Source organism: Podarcis raffonei, chromosome 14, assembly GCF_027172205.1.
Source record: "Podarcis raffonei isolate rPodRaf1 chromosome 14, rPodRaf1.pri, whole genome shotgun sequence".
NCBI lineage: Eukaryota > Metazoa > Chordata > Lepidosauria > Squamata > Lacertidae > Podarcis > Podarcis raffonei.
In genome coordinates, this window is record NC_070615.1 from 18,836,040 (window position 1) to 18,858,786 (window position 22,747).

The following is a 22,747-nucleotide window of genomic DNA, read 5'->3' on the forward strand; positions in this document are numbered from 1 at the left end:
TGCTGCAAAATTCAGAGAAGTGCGAATTTTGAAAGATGGCAGCGTTTTAACTCTTGTATTATTTCGGAAAGTGAAATTTAGGTAGATTTAAATGCAAACAGAATCCTATTCCCACCCACCCCCACCCCTATGCTTGTGAGAGCCAGTTTCAAGACCTTGTTGTTTTGATTTCTTGTTACTATTATAAGAACGGAACGTGCCGCTTTTGCAAAGGAACAAATACAAAAAACAAAGCAGAAAAAACCCTCAACCCCATGGAAACCCCATGTTTCATGACCTTGGAATAAAAATTGCCACAAAGAGAGGCAAAAGGTCAAGGTGTCAAACTGAGGCAGGTTCTGTGTTAGACTGTGGCTAGAGTCTGATTCTGGCAAAGGTCACTAGCCAGTAGAGAAGAAAGGGGCTGGTGGATGGGTACTGAGTGGAACAAATGAGAGCTAAAAAGTGTGGAATATAGCCAAATATGGACTTAAGGTGGATCCCTGCTGCCAAGGATTTGCCTTGGGTAGAATAGCATCCACAGTGACTGCCTCTTTAAGCAGGCTATAATCCATTTATCCAGGTGCCAAAAGAGGGGTGGGAGCTCAAGAGCTTAACCAGCCTAGAAGAAGTAGAAAGAGATTAGCTTGCTGGAGAAGGAAGGGGAGAAGGGAGAGGCTTTAAGACATCCAGGTTCTCTTAAGTCCAGGGTAATGAAGTGCCCTCCATATGTATTTGGACTACAACTCCCATCAGCCCCAGCTTGTTCCAGTGATGAAAATCATAGTTCAACAGCAACTGGAAAACATCTGGTTTTCCACACCTGTCTGAAAGTGTATATTTTCAGTGTCCTGAGTTGGACAGTGCTGGGGGTAGCTTTGTGTGTATTGCCTACCTCCACTGTTGGAAGCTGTATGTCTCTGAAAGCCAGTTGCTGGGGAAAGCAAGTGGGGAGGTTGCTATTGCACTCAAGTCCTGCTTGTGGGCTTTCCATAGCCATCTTTTGACCACTGTGAGACCAGGATACTGGACTAGATGGGCCCTTGGCCTGATCCAATGGGGCTCTTTTTATGTTATTAGAATGTGAGCTGAAGAGGAGGATACCACTGCCTGGCCTCAGCTTCTCAGAGGTGGCTCCTTGGCTACCACCACCCGTCATGGCTCGGTGCTTCTCCTTCAGTTGTGTGCCTCCTTTAATGAACTGCTGTTGAGGGGCCCCAGAAACAACTTTGGTCCACAATGAGTCTAATAGACTAGAGTAGATTGTGAGTTTAGTTGTTGTTGTATATAATTCAGCAATCTCAAAAGTCTGAGAGTCAGTAGCATAGATATTGCAAAGGTGTGGTGATCTTTAATGGAAGGAGAAAACAGTGGTTACCCAGACCTCTTTGCTGGTTGTGAAGGGGCCTCCATGACCGTTTAAGCTTCAGGGCCCCCAAAATGTAGGTCAGCTACTAACTGAGTGCAACAAACAGTTCCAGGTGTAACTAGGGTTGCTGGTTGTTGAGCGTTTTCTAGTTTTGCCAAAAGTTGTTGAGCTATTTTTATGAGAAATTGGCAAAAACAGCACTGCCAACGTGGATTGCTATTTTCCTGGACATTTTTACGATTTCCGCCTGGACACTGCTAGAAGCAGTATGGCAGTGATGATCAAACTTGGCCTTCCAACTGTTTTGGGACTACAATTCCCATCATCCCTGAGGACTTCCGGGTTGGCGCCATTGTTTAATGGCGGATTCCCTCCGAGCTCCGGAGGGAATCGGCTCCGTAGCGTCTGGGTCTGGCCGCTGCGGCGAAGCGGAGACCCTTAAAATCACAGGCGCGGATGCCTGTGAACACAGAGACTCGGCAGGCACCATTCGCGCCCCCCCAATCCGCGACGGAGCCTTTTTAAAGGCTTCGGAACGGAGGCAGGGTGAGGCGTGGTGCTGAGAGTACTCCCTCGTCTACGGAGTGAAGCCGCAAGCCATTGACAGAGAGCGCCAACTTCTTCTAAGATCGATTGGACTCTAAAACATCAACCCGTGAGTAATACGGAGATTGGAACCTTAAAAAAATTTTTATTTTGGATCTGGAACGAGCGGGAAGGGGCTAAAAAGGAAGTCCACCCCCCCTCTTTGTAAACAATTTAAAGCAAAGGACCGGGCAGCTAAGGTCGAGAGAATCTGTTTCTTGTTTTTTAATAAAAGATCTTGACTTCACGGTTTTGACATTATAAGAAGATTTACTGGAGGATAAAAAGAATTTTGGGAGCTGAAATTTCACCCCCCCTAGACCCGGGAACGTCCTATGAGAAAGCCTGTTGCATTGAAGAGTTTGACAGCTGTCAAGTGAGCTGTCAGTCAGCTAGTTGTCAGCTGGAAAAAGAGAACATTGTTTCTGCTGTTTTTGCTGGTTTACTCGGTATAACTTGTTGAAAATAAGGAGGGCTGATACAAAATAACTGGACTTTTGGTTTTGAGCTGAAAGGAATATTAAGGAACTAAAATCCCCCTAGAGGGGTAATAGGGACACTACATCATAAAAATGGCTGGAGCATGTAAAATTCAAGCAGAATTGGACAGAGCACTTGTTCTCTTGGGAAACTTACAAGATGAATACAATGCTTTGTCTACAGAGGTTTCACTACTACACTGGACAGTAAACAACAGTTTTGAGCCTGATAAGGACTTGAAACAGGAAGCCCATTCAACTGAACAAATAAATGAAACTGAAAGTGTAGATACGATGGAGCAATATGTTGTTTTTGAAGAAAATGAAGGAGGAGCTGGAGATTTGCAGGAGTCAAAGGAGAGTTGCAATATGAGGCCTGACATGATGATAAAAAAGGACAATAAAAATTGGATGCGGAAAGCCTGGTCTGAATGGGAGTCTGGAAAATGGAGAGATCCCCTTTGGAGGAGATCTGAAGACCTGAGGATTACAAATTTGTTGAAGGTGAAAGTTGGAGCTTTGGGGACATCTGGATTTGAAAGAAATTTGAAACAAGAGTTGGAGTACCCCATAGGCTTTGCTTTTAAGTATGGAGGGCTGGCTGGAAGCAACATGGATCCTGTTGGGCCGGAGCCTCTCCGAGACTTGGGGCTTAACATCAAGGACTATCAAAGAGACCGGCAGAAAGGAACTGAGAGAGATATAAGGGCCTCGGACATGAGATCTCCAGGCTAAATAAATAACATAAAGACTGATGGATATTGGTTGGGGACTGGAACCGGGAAAAGGGTGGGTGGAGGTTGGGAATCCAAAGGGTACATAAGTATAATTTGCTTTGTCTTTTTTTATATATTTTGTTAGTGGTATGGAAATTGGGCAAATCGTGGAAGGGAAATTTTGGTCGACTTTAGGAAAAAGGTTTAAGAATAATTAATGAGGTATAAGTATTGATGTGTAATTTTGATAAGGCAAAATTGTTTTTTTTTTTTTAAATTAATTGAAAATAAGGCTGTTAAAAATAAATTGAGGAAATGGAAAAAAGAAGTAAAGTAAAATAATAGTATGTTAGAACAAATGTTCAAGCTAAGGTGAAGAAATAAGTTAAGGACTTGCTGAATTGACAATTTAAATTAGAATACAAGAAGGGGAGGTGTGAGGAGGTCTGAGAAATAAGGTTAAGGAAAATAAGTATTTGAAACTTTATGTGTTTTTTTCTCTCTCTTTTTTCTGTTAAGTTTTGAATTTTATGTATTTTTGTGTGGTTTTTATTTTGTTTATTTTTCTGTTTTTTTTTATTGTTATAAAATACCAATAAATATTTAATAAAAAATAAAAAAATACAATTCCCATCATCCCTGACTGGTCCTGTTAGCTAGGGATGGTAGAAGTTGTAGTCCCAAAACAGCTGGAGGGCCACGTTTGGCCATCACTGCAGTATGGCAACCCTAGGTGTAACAACGACAAAGCTCTTGGCAACTGATGAACTCTAGGAAATGTGGTGGTGGGGAGGCTGGACCAGAATGGTGCCAGGGGTGATGGAGACCTTGTATAAACAGAATGGAAGAGCTCTGAGAAGGGATGTGATTTGATTCATCGTCATCACCAGCATTTTGGTTCTAATAGCCATTGCCTCCTCCTAGTGGTTCACAGTGCACTAAAGCCATACAGATACTTAGGTAATGTAAAATATCTAAACCAGAGAAACTGAGGAGAGTGGGGGAATCTAAACACCAATATCCTGATTAAACATAGTTGAAAGCCGGATGAAATACATGTGTGTATTTCCTTCCTAAAGACAATGGATGGAACTAATTTAGCACCCTTTGGGGAGGCACTTCTGCAGCCGAGTTGCTGCTACAGAGAAGGCTCTGTCTCAGATTCCCACCCCTGGAAACACCAGGAATATAGGAAGTTGCCTTGAGTTTGGCTTCAGATGCTGTGGTTAAAACCTTAAAATATATTCATCCTTCAATCTGTTGTACAGCCCTGGGGACCATTCAAGAAGGGGCCATATCAGTGGCAGAGTTTTATCAGTGGGAAGACCTCTTGCTGAGACCCTAGAGAACTACTGCCAGTCAAAACAGAATAAGTGGACACATGGTCTGTTGTTGTAGAAAGCAGCTTCCTAGGTTACTTGCTGATGCTTTCCCCTTTATCATGGGGTGAGGAACCTGTGACCATCCACTTGTTGGACTACAACTCCCAGCATTCCCTGACCATTGGCTATGTTGGCTGGGGCAGATGGGAGTTCCCCATCTCTGCTTTACTACGCAGAGTTGTGTATTGGTGTCATCTCTATAGAAAATAGCACTTTTCCTCTGTTGATGTCCTTGTTCTTTCTCAGCTCCCTAAGTGGTACGGGGAGGGGATGTGAAAGGGTGGGGTTTTGGATGCTCGTTTGTAAATGCTGCCTGTGGAAAACAGATTCTGCCCCCCTCTTTTTTTGTCTTTTCCCGCTGGAGTGGAGGGGACTTCTCAGAGGTTGTCTTGGGTTGCCATGGCAGCAGCCTCATTCGGTGTGAATATGGCAAAGATGCAGAAGGCAAATTTAGATCCTTTTTTTAAAAAAATCCTCGCGGTATTAAAATTCCTTGCTGTGCTTTCATAAGGATGGCCTGCCAAATACTCTCCCCATCTTGCTATAGTTTGTTATGTGTACACACCCAGCAACCATGTTTCCACGACCCACCTTCCATTAAAAACACAAAAATAAAAAAGTATGGTTATTAAGGCCTGCCTCTGGTCCCATCTGCACTATATGTTTAAATAGTCCAAATGTTGGGTGTAAAATATTGTGGAGCAGGTATTTTAAGGAGGTCAGTATGTGAAGGGGATGAAGGGGTGTGTGACAGTGAAGGAGATAAATATAATATGATAAAGGGACGCGGGTGGTGCTGTGGGTTAAACCACAGAGCCTAGGACTTGCCGATCAGAAGGTCAGTGGTTCGAATCCCCGTGACGGGGTGAGCTCCCATTGCTCGGTCCCTGCTCCTGCCAACCTAGCAGTTCAAAAGCACATCAAAGTGCAAGTAGATAAATAGGTACCGCTCCGGCGGGAAGGTAAACGGCATTTCCGTGCACTGCTTTGGTTCGCCAGAAGTGGCTTAGTCATGCTGGCCACATGACCCGGAAGCTGTACGCCGGCTCCCACGGCCAGTAAAGCAAAATGAGCACCGCAACACGAGAGTCGGCCACGACTGGACCTAATGGTCAGGGGTCCCTTTGCCTTTACTTTTATGATATGATAAGTTGCCAAGAAGGGGAATACAATACCACCACCATACTTTAAAGCAGTTCCATACCATTTTAAACCTCCATGGTTTCCCCCAAAGAATTCTGGGAACTGTAGTTTGTAAAGGCTTCTGAGAGATGTTCCCCTTGCAAAGGAAGAATTCAAAGAGTTCTCTGGGGGATTGGGTTGTTAAACCACTCTTGAGAATTATAGCTCTGTGAGAGGAATAGGGCTCCCCTAACAACTCTCACTACCCTTCACAAACTACAGCTTCCAGAATCCTTTGGGAAGAGGAGAAGCCAGGACTGTTGCAACACTGCTTTAAGTGTAAACTGCAGATCTGTGAAAAATGGACTGGGGTTTCATTTATAAGTTTTCTTACCTTCCCTTCTCCATGAAGTCCCAGAGAGAGTTACAACGATGTAGTTCTACAACTCTTTCAATTCTACAAATTTAATAAATAAAAACAAGCAGAAGCATTCCAGAACAGTGTAAACTGAGCAAAAGAGGTGGGTCCCACAATACAAAGAACCTTAACTGTCAAAAGCCAGCAGAAGTTATGTAACAAAAGATCCTAGTGGGAATGAGTTCCACAGTTTAGGGGCCACCACAAAGGAAGCTCTCTCCTGGGTTGCCTTTCCCGTCACTTCCGAGGGTGGTGGAAAGACCAAGACAACTCCTTCTGCAGATCTTAACACTCCTGTTTAGAGTTATAATTGTTTCACATACATTATTTTGTTCCAATGGCTCTGTAAGGCAAAGTCATTGGGTTGTCTCCAAGTATGTCCTAGTCAGGGTAGACCTATGGAAAGTAATGGAACTAAGGTGGGCATGTTTATTAACTTCAGTGGGTTTACTCTGGATAGGACTAGCATTAGAAACAACCCAGAATTATTATCTCCATATTGAAGAGGGAGGATCTGAAAGAGAGAGAGAGGGAGGGGGAGAGAGAGAGAGAGAGAGAAATTTGCCAAAGTTCAACTATAAGTCCTAGCCCAACACTGAATTAAGTGCAGTTAAGCTTCTCAATGAATTAAATTTTGCAAAATAGTAAAAGTGGTGGAGCGAATAGTGGAAAATAAGAGCTATAATGCAAATTGCATAATTTCTACAGCTTGCAGAATTAATGTCACAGAATTTGGATTGCTTGGGCATTTAACTTTTTTAAAACAACAACAACAACATTGTATGGAATACTTACCACACTGATAAAACACCTGTTTAGGCATTGGGCCTGCTTTGACATTAATATTAGAGTACCAATAGATCCTTGGAAATATTGGCAATAGATTTTTCCTTGTTTAATTAGAATCATTTATTCATGCTGAGAGAGCACATTTTACAATATATTGATTTTTCATTTTATCTTTCTAATTTTGGCTGTCGTGGGGAAAGACTACCTTAATTTCTCTTTTTCTGGTGTGACCCCCCCCCCCCAACTTGTAATATCTCTACTTCTACAGGGTAATTATGAGCTGAGCTCAGTTGCAGAAGTTGCAATGTGGAGATAATTATTCACAGTAAATTCTTCCTCTCTCTTTTTTTCTCCCCCTCTCAGAAACCTCTCTGGTAACCGGCTGACTACGCTGTCATGGCTACTCTTCAAGACATTGAGACTTACTGAGCTGTAAGTTTTTACTTGGGACATGGGTGTTTTCTGCAAATACAAATGGGAGGGGGAAGGCCAAAGGAAGTGTCAGTTAAGGGCCCTTTTCAGGATGCAAATGGGAGTGGAAGAGGCAGTTAGGAGACCTTTTAAGGATTCAAACAGGATGGAAAGATTGGAGGAAGGTGTAGTTAAGGGTCACTTTTAAGCAGAAATGCATATTAACGATACAGACATGGCTGATGCAGGAAAATGGTGATCCTGTGTTAACCCTCCTCCTCTTCTGGAGGTAAAAAAAAATTGGGACACAGGTGGCGCTGTGGTCTAAACCACCAAGCCTCTTGGGCTTGCCGATCAGAAGGTTGACGGTTCAAATCCCCACGACAGGGTGGAGTTCCCATTGCTCTGCCCCAGCTTCTGCCAACCTAGCAGTTCGAAAGCACACCAGTGCAAGTAGATAAATAGGTACTGCTGCGGCGGGAAGGTAAATGGTGTTTCCGTGCACTCTGGCACTTGTCATGGTGTCCCATTGCACCAGAAGCAGTTTAGTCATGCTGGCCACATGACCTGGAAAGCTGTTTGTGGACAAACCCTGGCTCCCTTGGCCTGAAAAGTGAGATGAGCTCCGCACCCCATAATCAAATTCAACTGGACTTAACCGTCCAGCGGTCCTTTACTTTTACCTTTTACCTTACCTCTTCTGGGATGTGTTGTGAAACCTGCCTGGTCTCAAAAAAAGGGGGCAGGGGAGTCACAGGGCTGGACTACCCAGGAGACAAGGTAAGGTGACCATTTCAGGTGGCAGATCCCAATATGGATCTTCACTCCCCACCTTGTTCCTCATGTAGATCTTTCCTTTCCCCTTTTTCCCTGGCTGGAAGAGGGAGGGAATGCCATTTTCTGGTTTCCTTCAGGTGCCAAAATGGCGTGGGCCAGTCCTGGCCAAGGGAGGAAGAGAAGTTTGCATTGTTGCATCAGGGCTGGAGCAAATCCCCCATGAGAAAAGGTTACAATGTTTGGAGCTGTAGAGCTTGGGTCAGGGAGACCTATAAGTTAAGGGAGGATATGGCAAAGGTATACAAAAGTGTACATCGTATGGAGACTGTGGACAGGGAGAAATGTTTTTCTCCTTCTCTCATAATACTAGAATCAGGCACCATCCAATGAAGATGAATGGTGGGTGGTTCTGAACAAACAAAAGAAAATACATTTTCACACAGCACATAGCGAAACTATGGAATTTGCTCTTGCGAGATGTTGTCATGACCGGCATGTTGGACAATTTTAAAAGGAGGTTACACAAATTCATGGGGGATACGGCTATCCACGCCTACTAGCCACCTCCCCTGTCAAAAACAAGATGCCTCTGAATGGCAGTTGCTGGGAATCGCAACTGGGGAGAATGCTGTGAAGCTCAGGACCTAATTTCTGACTTCCTGTGGGCATCTCATTGGCCACTATGAGAACAGAATGCTGGACTAGATGGGGCATTGGCTTGATCCAGAAGACTCTCCTTATGTTCTTTGGCACATCTTAGCTGTAGTTTTTAGGCAGACCAGAAGAAGCAATGGCTTTTTGACCTCCCTCCTCTGCAACAACTGAAGCACTTTTCCGACTACTGCATGTGAGATAGGCTAGCATCTCCCTTGGGGCCTAGCAGGTCTGCAGCTTCCTGAATTATAAATAAAGCATTCAGCGCCATATGAGAAGAATAAGTGGACATGAAATCAATGGAGTGGTGCCCTGGTGACCTGTTTTGTTGAGTTTTAGAAATAGTTCTGTGTCAGAAATAAAAGCATATACGTTATGTAGGATTCATCCCAGAGGATCATGGGAATATCTCATTCATCCTCACCTGTGATCAATAGAGCTGTAAGTGAGAAGTGACTTATGGAAGAATAAAGACCAGTCCCTCAAGTGGGACTCAGTGTGTTATCACCAGTGTAAACTCAGCATAGTTGCTCCCCCCTACCGTCAAGTCATTACATGAAGAAAAAGACTGATAGTAATATTGCAGAAATAAAGCAAAGCCCATGCTTGAGGGAGACATCCGGCTAAAATGCTGAATTTGGAATTGATTCTCTGCGCTAATGGCAACTCAAACATTGTCATGCCCTGGCTTCAGATAATAGCTCGATTCAATTCAGTTCATGTTCAAAGGTGAATTTACATAATTTGTAGTTTCCTAAACAATGCATGAACTGAAACTCAGCTGTCCTTTGAAATTTGCACTTCTCTGAATTTTGCATTGCAGTTTTCCGCCCAATTAATCTGTGCTAAAATGCATGTATTAAATTGTTGTAGAAATATAGCATACAAAATGCATTATATTAGAGAAATGTGTTTCGGAAAAATGTATATACTAGGAGAAATTGCATATAATATATATTAGGAGACATTCACATTAAGCTGATGACAAATTTTAATGAGCAGCTTTTTAAAAATTGCAATCTGATGTTGGAGAACTGAATTTAAGATTGGGAAAATGCAAAAACTCAGAGAAACCATGAACGGTATATTAGCCCATCCCTAGTGAGAGCCCCTATCTCCTGGTAGAGCACACTTCTTTATATTCATAGCATCTGAGATTTAATTCTCCATTGAAATGATCCGAGATAGCTGAACTGCAATAAAGAGAGACCATGGAGTGCTGTTGATCCTTAATGGGGACAAGACTGGACTAGATTGACCAAACATCTGACTCTGTATCAGGACCAAGCTACATTTGATGCTTATCATGTAGTTTGCCCTTGTGTGCAAGCCTTTTCTTCCCAAATTATCAGTATAGGTCCTCCTTTTAAGGTTCAGGAGCCTGGTGTGGGTCTTGGGGGAGGTTTAACCCTTTAACAGTACAAGAAGATCCTTGCCGGATCAGACCAAAGCTCTATTTAGTCCTGTATTTTGTTCTCACAGATGCCTACGGGGAGCCCGCAAGCAGGACATGAGCGCAACAGCAGTCTTTCCACTTATGTTCTCCATCAAGTGTTATTCAGAGGCATGATCAGAGGCAAATTCAGAAGCAAGCCTTTCTCTTTTCCCTTCCACCCGGCATACCTATGGGGAATCTTGTAGGAACAAGACATTAGGCTGGCAACACTTTCAACCTGAACGTACAAATTAAAAAATGCCGTCTGAATGCACTTGCCCTTTCCAGGAATAAGTATTGCTAAATAAGTCTCTAGAGGAGGAAACTTCCAGCTCATCTGGCTATAGCTCTGCAATGGCTCTTAAACAGATGGCTGGAACGGAGGGAAATTAACTTTACAAGGGTGCTAAGAATAGAAGAAAATTACCTCCTCCGACTTGGAAATCCTTTCTAAGATGTAACTTTGTTGTAGATAACTCCACATGGCTTGGGTCAGTCTGACATCAATGCTGTGAGCCTAGGGATGAGCAAATCAGTCTATTACTGGTCCATGACACTTTATTTCAATTAAATTTGCTTCAAAAAACCAAACAAACCCCACATGAAAAATCACATTTAAGCATGTATTCATATATTTCTAAATTCATCCACATTTCGAAATGTATCTATCCTCAAAATACATTTTTTAAAAAGTATTTGGATATGTTGGGTTGATTCATTGTGGTGCTAAGTTTAACCTTTAGAAGACATCTGAAGGCAGCCCTGTATAGGGAAGCTTTTTAATGTGTAATGGTTTATAAATGTTGGAAGCTGCCCAGAATGGCTTGGGCAACCCAGTCAGGTGGGTGGCATACAAAGAATAAAATTATTATTATTATTATTATTATTATTATTATTATTATTATTATTATTATTTTAAAGTCAGTTAGCAGTATACTTGTTGTGCTTGTGGAACTTTGCTGCAGAAGGGAAAACACAAGTACAGTGGAACCTCGGAAGCTGAATGCCTTTGAACTTGAATGTTTCGGCTCCCGAATGATCGAAAGCCAGAAGTGATTGTTCCGTTTTTTGAATGATTTTCAGAAGCCAAATGTCCGGCGTGGCTTCCACGGCTTCCAATTGGCTTCAGGACTCTCCTGCGGCTAGTTGGAAGCTGCGCCTTGGTTTTGGAGCTGTTCCGGGAGTTGAACAGACTCCCGGAAAGATTAAATTCGAAAACCAAGGTACGACTGCACATTACCAACCATTGTTGTGTAATGGATTGCACAACAAGAATCAGCGGTTGCACAACAAGCATCCATTAGTTACATTGGATTCCTTTGTGGTTCAGCCTTTAAACTCTGCCATCCACTAATGCAGGGGCTCTCGCAGTAGCGGACAGAAAATGCTGGAGGTGGCCCATTTAAGCTGCCAAGAATTGTGTTTTCAACATTTGAAGAAGTACAAAATCCAGTGTGGGTAGCTATTTTCTGATCCATGCATTAGTCAGAGAGGTTAGGGTTAGATTGGTTCACATGGGAATGTGCAAACGTCAGATTTCTCAAGCATCCCTAGGTGGGCTATAGATTTTCCTCTCTCCTTTCATTCTCTTGCAGCTGGCCTGTGGCATTTTCATCTTGTCTGCTCCTCCTTTGTGATGCTCCTTGCTGAGCCTACCACTGGGGGCAGACAGACGTGCTGAAAAGTCAACACTGGTCATCAGGGAGAAATGTAAAATGTTATTGCTTTGCACCCTGCTTTGCAAAGCTCATTGGAAAAGCAGCTTTTCCAACAAGGCAAGGGAGGGGGGAAACTGCAGAGAAGTCTATTTCCTACCAATGCTGGCCCTACTTGGAGCAGTCCCATTGTCATTATTAACTTAAGGCAGGCATGGCCAAACTTGGCCCTCCAGATGTTTTGGGACTAGAGTTCCCATCATCCCTGACCACTGGTCCTGTTACCTAGGGATGAATGGTCCTGTTACCTAGGGATGCCCAAGCCCCACAGCGTCCTCTAGAGGATGCTAAAGGAACAGGGAGGGTTTGACGGTCCCAACCATTGACAATTCAATGGCCCCAACCTATTAAGTTATTGGGCTACTTTCGACTTAGACGTTGGTGTGGTAACTTGCTTGATTGTCTGCCATAGTCACCAAAATCAAAAGTAACGACACTTTGGTTCCTGAAGATTTTGTAAGTTTATGTTAAAAGCACAATATACCTGCTCACACACAACATTTTTTCCTGCACAGAAGGAAAATATGTGTTATGTTAGAAGAATTATGTTTTTAGCTTGCTGTGAGGTGCATACCCTAAGCAGGCATATTGCCTTCCTCAACATGTGTACTTGTGGGGAAAACTAACCCCTGGCCTGAAAAGACATTAACTTCAGGTAGTCATGTTCATTAACTTCAATGGGTCCACTCTGATTAAAACAGGCATTGGATGCAACCCAATGTCACCAGGGACCTTAACAGATCATTGTGAAAGCTTTTCCCTTGCAGCTTTTCCTAATGCAATGGGACCTATGGAGGGTTTCCTCTCCAACTCTTGCTTGAATGCAGACCAGAATTTCCCAATTGTGTGCATGTATGTTTCTTTCTAGCTACAGAAGTGTCTGGCATTGTGACTGACAGATGTGTGTCTAGAATGGAGCTGCATCTGGAAGGAACTGTGTCCATTTCCAGTGCATTAGCACCCACTCCTTTTTCAGGCTGCCTTACAATGTTGTGGGATGAGAGGTGACTGACTGACTGACTAGGGTTAAGATGCTTGATCAGCTGTGCCCCATACTCCTAGCACTGAGACATTTTTAGCAAGGAGTTGCTGCCTTCTGGTGTTTGCTCAAGGAGTGCTGCCCAAAGGAAAGCTAACCTTTTTGTGTGTGGGGGGGGGGAGAGACTTTGGAAGTGATGAAGAACCAACTTCCAGAAGCTCTGCTGAATTGCTTAGATGCTTTGCTGTCATACTGAGATCTGTTGTATGTGAGAGGTGTCATTGATCATGCACACGTTATATTCTCCGGAGAGAGTATGGGGGCGAATGGACACAAAAGTTGCCATCTGGCAATCCTGCTTGAGAGGAACATAGGGAGGTGCCTTATGCTGAGTCAGAACCATTTGCCCCTCCATCTTGGTATTCTCTAGACTTACTGACAGCAGTTCCCCAAGGTTTCACACATGGAGCATCTCCAGCTCTTAACTGGAGATGCTGGGGATTCAGCCTAGGACCTGTTCTGTGCAAAGCAGAAGATGTAATACTCAGCTAGGACTCACAGCTTGAAGGGGGTCCTCCAGACAATAAGCAACCACCCCTGTCTGGATAGCTCACTTGGTTAGAGCACGGTGCTGATAGTGTCAAGGTTGCAGGTTCAATCCCCGTACGGGACAGCTGCATACGCCTCATTACAGGGGTTGGACTTAGATGATCCTAGGGGTCCTTTCTGACTCTAGTTCTATGAAGTGGTGTGGGTGATAACCACAGCTAGGAGAATTGCGCCCATCTGGCATGCTATGAATGTTGTAGACAGCACTGCAAGTGCAGGGAAGCCAGCCACTGTATTTTCTTTCAAAAGAAAGCTAACCCCAGCCAAGTCCCTTAAGTGGCAGAGCGCCTGTGTGCTGGTGGCATGTGGCATGCCCAGTAAAATGCTGGGAGTTAATTTGCACAAAAGCTCCCCTGGGTACTGCGATTAGGACACATTACATCACCGACACGGCTGGGGCAGGCCATTGGAAAAGTCCACCCCGAGGCACACCGCTCTTATATTATTCATGGGGGAGAGTCATGCATTAAGAATGATCTGGGAAGCCTGCATTTTTATTACTTACAGTTCTGCCCCCTGAAGTGCTGCAATGGCAGCTCTCCTTGGCGGACAAATTTCAGGGAAATGCCTTGACACCGGTTTGGATTCCTCCTCTGTCCCAGAGTGGTTTAACACAGACCCTCCCAGTGTCCCCATTTTCCAGGGACAGTCCTGGATTTACAGAAGCCGTCCTGGTTTCTGATTTGATCCTGAAATGTCCCACTTTTCCTTAGGGCATCCCGATTTTCATCAGAGAAATGTTGGAGAGTACAGTAAAAAGGTAAAGGACCCCTGACAGTTAAGTGCAGTCGTAGATGACTCTTGGATTGCGGCGCTCATCTCACTTTACAGGCCAGCATGACTGAGTTGCTTCTGGCAAAACGAGATCAGCGCACGGAAATGCTGTTTACCTTCCCTCTGGAGTGGTACCTATTTGCACTTTCACGTGCTTTCAAACTGATAGGTTGGCAGGAGCTGGGACTGAGCAACAGGAGCTCACCCCGTCGCGGGGATTCAAACTGCCGACCTTCTGATCGGCAAGCCCCAGAGGCTCAGTGGTTTAGACCACAGTGCCACCCGCGTCTCATGGAGGGTATGGTAGGACGTTCCTATTTTCATCGGAAAAATGTTGGAGGGTATGGAATTATGCAACCCTCCCGAGTCATCTGAAGGCAGCCTGTATAGGGAAGTTGTTTTTTTTAATGTTTAACATTTTATTATGTTTTTATATATGTTGGAAGCTTCCCAGAGTGGCTGAAGCAACCCAGTCAGATGGGTGGGGGTATAAATAGTAAATAGTAAATAATAATAATAATAATAATAATAATAATAATAATAATAATAATATAATAATAATAATAATAATAATGACATCCCTATTTTCATTGGAGAAATGTCAGAGGGTATGATAACAGTCAATCCCTCTCCCCAGGGAACTCTGGGAATTGTAGATCTGCAAGGGGAATTGGGGTCTCCTAACAACTCCCAGTACCTTTAACAAACTACAGCTCCCAGAATTCTTTGGGAAAAGCCATGACTGTTGAAAGTGGTGGTGCAAATGTGGCCTAAGTCCCCATCTCGACGCCCTCTTAAATTCTGCCCTATTTCTTATCATCACTTCCCTCCGTGGTCTAACCATTCCGTAATATTCCCTTGAGGGTTCTCTCGGTCTCATGGTTTTGTAGGGGAGCTTGCAGAGCATTGGAATAGTTGTTGGGGAGCTTATAGTGCAGAGAGAGACAGGGAAAAGAAATCAATAATAATAATATAATTTCAGTACATAAAATACATGTAAGTATTTTAAGTGGAGTACATTAAAAAGCAGATTCCCCATCTGCGCTGCACAGCTGGGTCAATGGGGGTCTAAGTCTACAAAAGCTAGCTTCTATGTTCAATTAAAATGCATATTGCCTCAGGTCCCTGAGCAGCAGGAGCTCTGAGTCGATGTGTTAAGGCAGAGTCTTATGGATTGAGCCTTGACTTTATGGGCATGGAGGGGAGAGGACAGATAAAATGGAAACTCTGTGCAGGTGAATAGTGGAAGGAAGGTGCACATCTCTGAAGGAAGGCAATGACATCTAAATTTAACATGACGTTGAGAACCCTGATTCCTCCTTCCTCTCTGTTATCCCCGTAATGCAGCCAGGAAGGGATGCAAACTTTGACTAGTTTAAACCAGTAGATGAGTCAACTAAATGTTTGTTGATTAACCTGTGGAGCTGTGACTTAAGGAAGCCCTTTGCTAGTTTCTTTCTCACTTTGGCATTGGAAGTTATTTTGGTTCTCATATGAGAGGTGATTTCTGTTTTATTCAGTCAATTATTATTATTATTATTATTATTATTATTATTATTATTATTATTCCCCGCCCATCTGGCTGGGTTTCCCCAGCCACTCTAGGCAGCTTCCAACAAAAGATTAAAAATACATTAAAACATCAGTCATTAAAAAATTCCCTAAACCAGGGCTGCCTTCAGATGTCTTCTAAACATCAAATAGTTGTTTATTTCCTTGACATCTGGTGGGAGGGCACTCCACAGGGCAGACACCACTACCGAGAAGGCCCTCTACTTGGTTCCCTGTAACTTCGCTTCTCGCAGTGAGGGAACCGCCAGAAGGCCCTTGGAACTGGACCTCAGTGTCTGGGTTGAACGATGGGGGTAGAGACGCTTCAGGTATACTGCAAATGATCTTTTACTTAGAATTATAGAATTGTAGAGTTGGAAGGGAAACCGACAGTCATCTCATCTGACCCCCTGCACTATCTGCAAGAGGTCTGCATAATTATACAACTGGTGCCCTAATTGGCCATCATATGTGGCTAGGGTACCACCAGAGGATACTTGCAAAACTAGCAAAACAATGCACATGTTTAGCACTCATTTCCATGTTATTTGATTTTTTTTTTAAAAAAAACTATTTTAAAACGGCCTCGGTCCAGTATATCTGAAGGAGCGTCTCTACCCCTATTGTTCTACCTGGACACTGAGGTCCAGCTCCAAGGGCCTTCTGGCAGTTCCCTCACTGCGAGAAGCCAAGTTACAGGAAACCAGGCAGAGGGCCTTCTCGATAGTGGTGCCTGCCCTGTGGAACGCCCTCCCATCAGATGTCAAGGAAATAGAGAACTATCTGACTTTTAGAAGACATCTGAAGGCAGCCCTGTTTAGGGAAGCTTTTAATGTTTGATGTATTACAGTATTTTAATATTTTTTTAGAAGCCGCCCAGAGTGGCTGGGGAAGCCCAGTCAGATGGGCGGGGTATAAATTGTTATTATTTTTGTTGTTATTGTTGTTGTTGTTGTTGTTGTTGTTAACGGTCCCCTTAACCTGTAAAATCATGGGAGTAAAGTACAGTACACCAACATACAGCTAGTTCTTTCCTGTCATTTTTATGGGGAGAATCATGCGGAAGCAGATTCACGCAGCTCTGGAAAGGGTGGGGAAGTAGCAATGATGTTCATTGTGGTGTCAAACCATACCTATTAGCATGAACGCCATTTCCATGGCACGGCTGTATATTGCTAAAAAAAAGGCCACAGTTCCATAACACAACAGACTCTGCAGTATGAAAGGAACATTAGAAAACCGTGATAGAAGCACTAGTGTTATAATCAGGAAAATGAATGCAATATTCCCCACAAATGCACCCTTTGTCCAGGAGCCCCTTGAAGCTGAAGCTGGCCCTGTATCAATATTTTAAGGACATTGATAAATTCTGCTAATTTTCCTGCACCTAGCCACATTCCTTTCTTCTCTTTTGTCTCCTGGCTGTTTGGTTCCCAGCTTCCCAGCAGTCTCTAACCCAGGCCGACCTTCTGAGGCCAGCTCCGCTGCCATGATTCCATGTAACCTTTACCTCCTCTCCACCTTTTCTCTCTCACAGTCTCCCCTTCTCTTTCTGTGTAGGAGGTTAGAGCGAAACATGTTCAACTGCAGCTGCGACATCCGCTGGATCCAGCTGTGGCAGGAGAAAGGCGAAGCCAATTTGCAGAACCAGAACTTGAACTGCATGAATACAGAAAACAAAAACATAGCCGTGCACAAGATGAATGTCAATCAGTGTGGTAAGGAAAGAAAAAAGCGACACCCCAAACACCACCCACTTAATTAGGCATCTGTGCTAGATTATGATTATTCCTTCTATTTTTGTGGTTCAATCTCTGGGTGCCGTTCTTGGTTTTTTGTGTGTGAAAACAGCACCAGGAACATCCATGCACAAAAGCGAGGCACCAGCGGACTTGGGGGAATCCCATCTTTTTGCAAAAGTACAGAAAGAAAGAAAAAATAATCTTTAGCAGGGGAATCCTTGGAGGCCTAAATCAATTCAGTGAGGACTGAGTGTATTCAGTCAGCTAGGAATGCTGGCTGGCAATTGGATGGAGGAGGAGGTGGATGGGAAATGGCAGTGATGGTATGAAGTTGATGGAAACCTGATCAGTTGCATCCCATCCTGTAACAATTTGTTGCAGGTTCCACTGGGGGCAGCGATTGTTGTTATGCATTGCTATGGTTCAACATGCATGGAGATTTGCAAAAGCATAAAAGACAGGTCCCGATCCAAATACAGTGGTACCTCGGGTTACATACGCTTCAGGTTACATACACTTCAGGTTACAGACTCCTCTAACCCAGAAATAGTACCTCAGTTTAAGAACTTTGCTTCAGGATGCGAACAGAAATCGTGCTCTGGCGGAGCGGCGGCAGCAGGAGGCCCCATTAGCTAAAGTGGTGCTTCAGGTTAAGAACAGACCTCCGGAACGAATTAAGTACTTAACCCGAGGTACCACTGTAGATTATAATCCGTAAAAAAAACCCTTTCTCTTTGCATGAAGCCGATTTATAGGGATGGACAGACAAGTTCATTTCTGATTTATATCACTTTCTCCTGGGCTCACCATAAATCTGCATTAATCTGGGAAGATCCACTCAAAAATGTGAATGTAAATTTAATTCAGATTTTCTCCCATTTCTCAATGTATTAGCTCGGAATTGTTAAAGTGTACTGTTGATTCCTTGTTACTGAGCCAAGAAAGGGTATTTAAACACTTGAGAAGGGCAAAATGGACTGAAAGTTTCATTTCCAGTCTGCACATCAATCTAGGACAGGCTTCCCCAACTTGGTGCCCTCCAGATGTTTTTCCATTGATTCCTACCCATCACAAAGCTGTGGTGGGGTAGACAATGCAGGTGTGCTGATGGGCATTGTAGTCCAAAACACCCAGAGGGCACCAGGTTGGGGAAAGCTAGGAAGTGCTGTAGAAAGGAGAGTGCTCTTCTGATTGGGTCCTGCTTGCAGAGTTCCCCGCAGGCATTTGATTGGCACTGTGAGGACAGGATGAGACTTTGGTCTGATGCAGCAGACTGTTCTTATGTTCCAGTCAGTTTCTATTGGAATGCACAAAGCCTGAATTCCTCTAGCACCACAGATGTATACTGTCCACCTCAACACACACACACAAGCTGTTGTCTTCTCTTATTTACATAACCCTTCGAATTTTGAGAGGCCGTTTTTTGTTTCCCCCTTATCGCCGTGATCATCAGGTTTCCCCTTAAACTTAATACCTTTGTTTCCCGGTGGAGTCTCTTGAGCTGCAAACAGCTGTAGCTTCTCAACCCAGTTCAGTGCTTCCCACAATTCTTTGTGGGTTTGCTGCTGCTTTGTTTGGAGGAGATATAAAGAGACGGAGTTATCAGCAATGATGCTCCTCTACCTACTCTCTTTGTGTGCCTCCTGGGTGGGAGTCCCTTGGGCAACAAAACACTGCAATCCATAGTTCAAGGAGGGGAAATATGTGGTCTTCCATCAGCCCCAGGCAGCGTGGCCAGCAGCTAGCAGTGATGGGAGTTGTAGTCTAAGGTCATTTAGAGAGTCACAGGCATGGGGAATGATTCTGAAATGTTCCCCATGCACCTTTCTCTCCAGATTTTGAAATTCTGAACACCCTGGTCTTGATTCCAAATTAAGGATGTTTTGTGGTAGTTGCTGCTCTGATATCAGTAGTGCGACTCCTGCAACACGTTGGCAATTAATGTACACAGAACAATAATTATACATACTTTATCAACCTTCTGAGAAAAATACGAAACATTAAACAAAGCCACAAAGACTTGTGAACTACCCCACCTAAAATGAACCTAAAATGTCTGGTTTCAATAGATATTTATTAATATTAACTCAGTGTTTTAGATAAGTTCATGAAGATACCAAGGGTGAGTTCGGTGATATTCACAATACCGAGAGATGCTAGTAGAATTGTAGATAGATGTTGATAAAGTTGTAGACAATGACGTTGTAGACGACAGGGTGCCGGCGTTTTGCAGCTGTTTCACCCTGTAATTATTGTTCTGAGTATATTAATTGCCAACGTGTTGCATGAGTCACACTATCAGCAGCACAGGTTGCATTTTTCTAGCCCTGATATCAGTGGCTACTAGTCATGCTGGCTGTGTTCTACCTCCACTCTCAGTGGCAATGTGCTTTGAATGACAGTTGCTGGAAACCTCAGGAAAGGAAGAGTGCCATTTCGCCCAGGTCCTCCCTCCAGGCTTCCCAGGCATCTGATTGGCCACTGTGTGAACAGGATGCTGGACTTGTTGGGATACCGGCTTGTTCCAGCAGGTCCTTCTCATATGTCCCAAAAGTTTCTGGCAGAGCCAGACAATAAGCAAACTTATTTTGCCAATGCTTGCAATTCCTTTGTTTTCTTCTTATCTTCCCTTTCCCTCTACGCTACGGACGCAGCAGGCGCACGAATTAATAATAAAACATTTTTTTTTGGGGGGGGGAGCGGTCTTGTGTTGCAAGGAGATGGGCTAGATGACCCTTCCAGCTGTACGATTTTATTACCTGATTGCATGCCTGAACACATTACAATTCTCAATGCAAAATAAACCAACACTTTATTTATTTATTAAATTTGTTAGTTGCTTTATCTTGCGCAGGGCAACCCAAAGTGACTTGAAATCAACCAAAAAGACAGACCGCCCTCTCCCACACCTGCATATAGATACATTAAAGCCAGGAAGAAAAGGGAAATACATTAAAAACATCCCACCCACTTCTAAGAGGCCACGGATAGTTAAAAGTCAAAGGCCTAGCTATAGAGGAAAGTTTTTGCCTAGTGCCTAAAGATATATAATGATGAGATATATAATGGGAGAGTATTCTACAATCTTCATGCAATCCTACATGCAATAGTCTCAAGAATGTTTTAGTAACAGAAGAATGTAGGAAACTGCCTTTGTTGTCAGGATCTTCGCCCTTTTCTTCCTGTGCCCTCCCCATAATAGTCAGCATTCTGTGGCCATTGAGCAGCCTCTGTCCTCATGGGACTGTTTTTGCCATACAGACAAATCTAATTGGCTGTGCATTGTCATCCTTCCTTTTTACATTCCCTGCTTTACTGGGGACATCATGGAAGAAGATGAAGCCCCAATGTCCAGAAATGGTGCAAAGGTAGCAGACATGGGGTGGGAACAATTGCTGCCACTTGCTGCCAATAGTAGCAGAAAAGAGTTATTTTGGAGTTCTGGGTGGGGAATGAGTTGCTTGCCCAAAACCTACCTTTCACCTTGGAAATGTTGGTGCATGGAAGCAAAACACAGCCTGCTAGCAGTCCCTGGCTCGTTGAACCTAATTTTGCTTATTTCCTGGGTCTGCATCAAAACTGGAGTTTCCAAGAAGGCCCTGGATGATGGGCTGGCTTGGTGAAGCTGTGGCAAGTTTGTTTTGTGCTGTAGAAACATAGGAAGCTGCCTTGTATTGAGTGAGAGCATTGGTCCATCTATCTCAGTGTTGTCTGCACTGACTGGCAGTTGGCTCCCCAGGCCTGCAGACTGGGTTCTCTCACAGAGATGCCAGGGATCCGACCTGGGGCCTTCTGCATGCAAATCAGATGCTCTGCCACTGCGCTATGGCCCTTCCCCAGTGTGTTATGGTCCGGCGCCACGGAATATGTATAGCAGAACTTGATAAATAGCTCTATCTTTTGCCTGGCTTGCTTCAGAAGGCCTTTAGGGCTTTTCAGTTCAACTCGTTTGCACCGAGGTCAAATGTACTGTATCTAAACCTGACAAGAGCATTTTGCACGCTCCTCTTTAAAATCAGCGATATAAGAAATTTTGCAACTTTCCTTCACAGCTTCTATTACTGCCTCTCTGCCAGCGAGTCAATGGCAGAAGCAGGATTGAAGGTTAGATGCTTGCTTATTTGTAGCTGCCTCTGTTGTGTCTCTGAAGGAGCCACTGCTCTGGTCGGGGCACCTCTCAGCATAAAGCACACCCAAAACAATGACTCATAGAAAACTCTAGGGGATGTGGGTTCTTCTGAGGACAGCCAAGTCCTTGGGGGAAGAGTGAGAACTTAGGGATGGAGCTACCTCTCCAGGAAAACACACACACACACACACACACACACACACACACACACACTTGTATTTTGCATGCAATTACACTTGCCTGAATAAGAGTATTCCGTGTTGCTTCCTTGTATCTGCCACATGTTAAAGGGATAGTCACCTGTCCAGGGACTAGGAATGGGGGAGAATTTCAATTCAGGTCACATGTAAAGATGAACTTGCCTAATTCACAAACAATGCACAAACTGAAATGCAGCCATTTTTGGAAATTCTAGATTTTGCAATGCGGCTCTACACCAAAAAATGGTGCACATATGCATATACTAAAGCATAAAAATGTATCTGGGGAAACAACATACAGAAATGTTTTCTGTTAGCGAAAATTGCTTTGCAGAATTATGAATATTGTATGCAAAATTGCATACAAAATATGCGTACACAGAAGGAATTTGCACTAAAATGAGGATAAATTTTTGTGAGGACTTAAAAAATAATAATTGCAAACTGATCTGAATATGTGGAGAATTGAAATTAAGACTGGAGAAGTGAGAAACTGAAATTGACCGATTTCTGCCATTCCTGACAGGGACCACTCAAATCCTGTAGCTGGACTTGTGTACATAATTGGGTAGGTAGAGAGCACACTGTTTTTCTCTTCCTACCTTTACTCCCTCCCCCAATTATAGAACTCCTAGGAATTGCATGTGTTAAAACATCTCCCAACTTTGCTAAAGACAACCATACACTTTTCTGCCCCCCTCCCCTTTTTATTAAATGTTGGAAGTGGGCTGGGATAGCTGCATGAAGGTGAGCCAAAAGGGATTTGGGAGACAACTGAAAATTCCTCAGCAAATTGGAGGAGTAATCTTTGAGGATTAGGAAATCCTTCGTGAGCAAAGTAGCAGGCTGGGAAGACCTCTCTGGCTACGATCTGGAGTGGATTTATGTACATTAATTTCCTGGGATTATGGGGTGAACAGTTTCCCTGACCT

The 22,747-nt window shown here is 43.7% G+C and overlaps 1 protein-coding gene across 4 annotated transcripts in view; it reads left to right on the forward strand.

Annotated features, from left to right (window-relative positions):
• Window positions 1-22,747, forward strand: part of NTRK3 (neurotrophic receptor tyrosine kinase 3) — a 402,429-nt gene that overhangs the window by 144,419 nt on the left and 235,263 nt on the right. For all 4 annotated transcript variants that reach the window (XR_008327460.1, XM_053364231.1, XM_053364230.1 and 1 more), the window contains 2 exons: window positions 7,203-7,271; window positions 17,305-17,462. Coding sequence is in view for 3 of the 4 variants with exons in the window: in XM_053364231.1 (XP_053220206.1) it covers window positions 7,203-7,271; window positions 17,305-17,462 (227 nt within the window). In the remaining variant the exon portion in view is untranslated. The remainder of the gene's footprint in view (window positions 1-7,202; window positions 7,272-17,304; window positions 17,463-22,747) is intronic.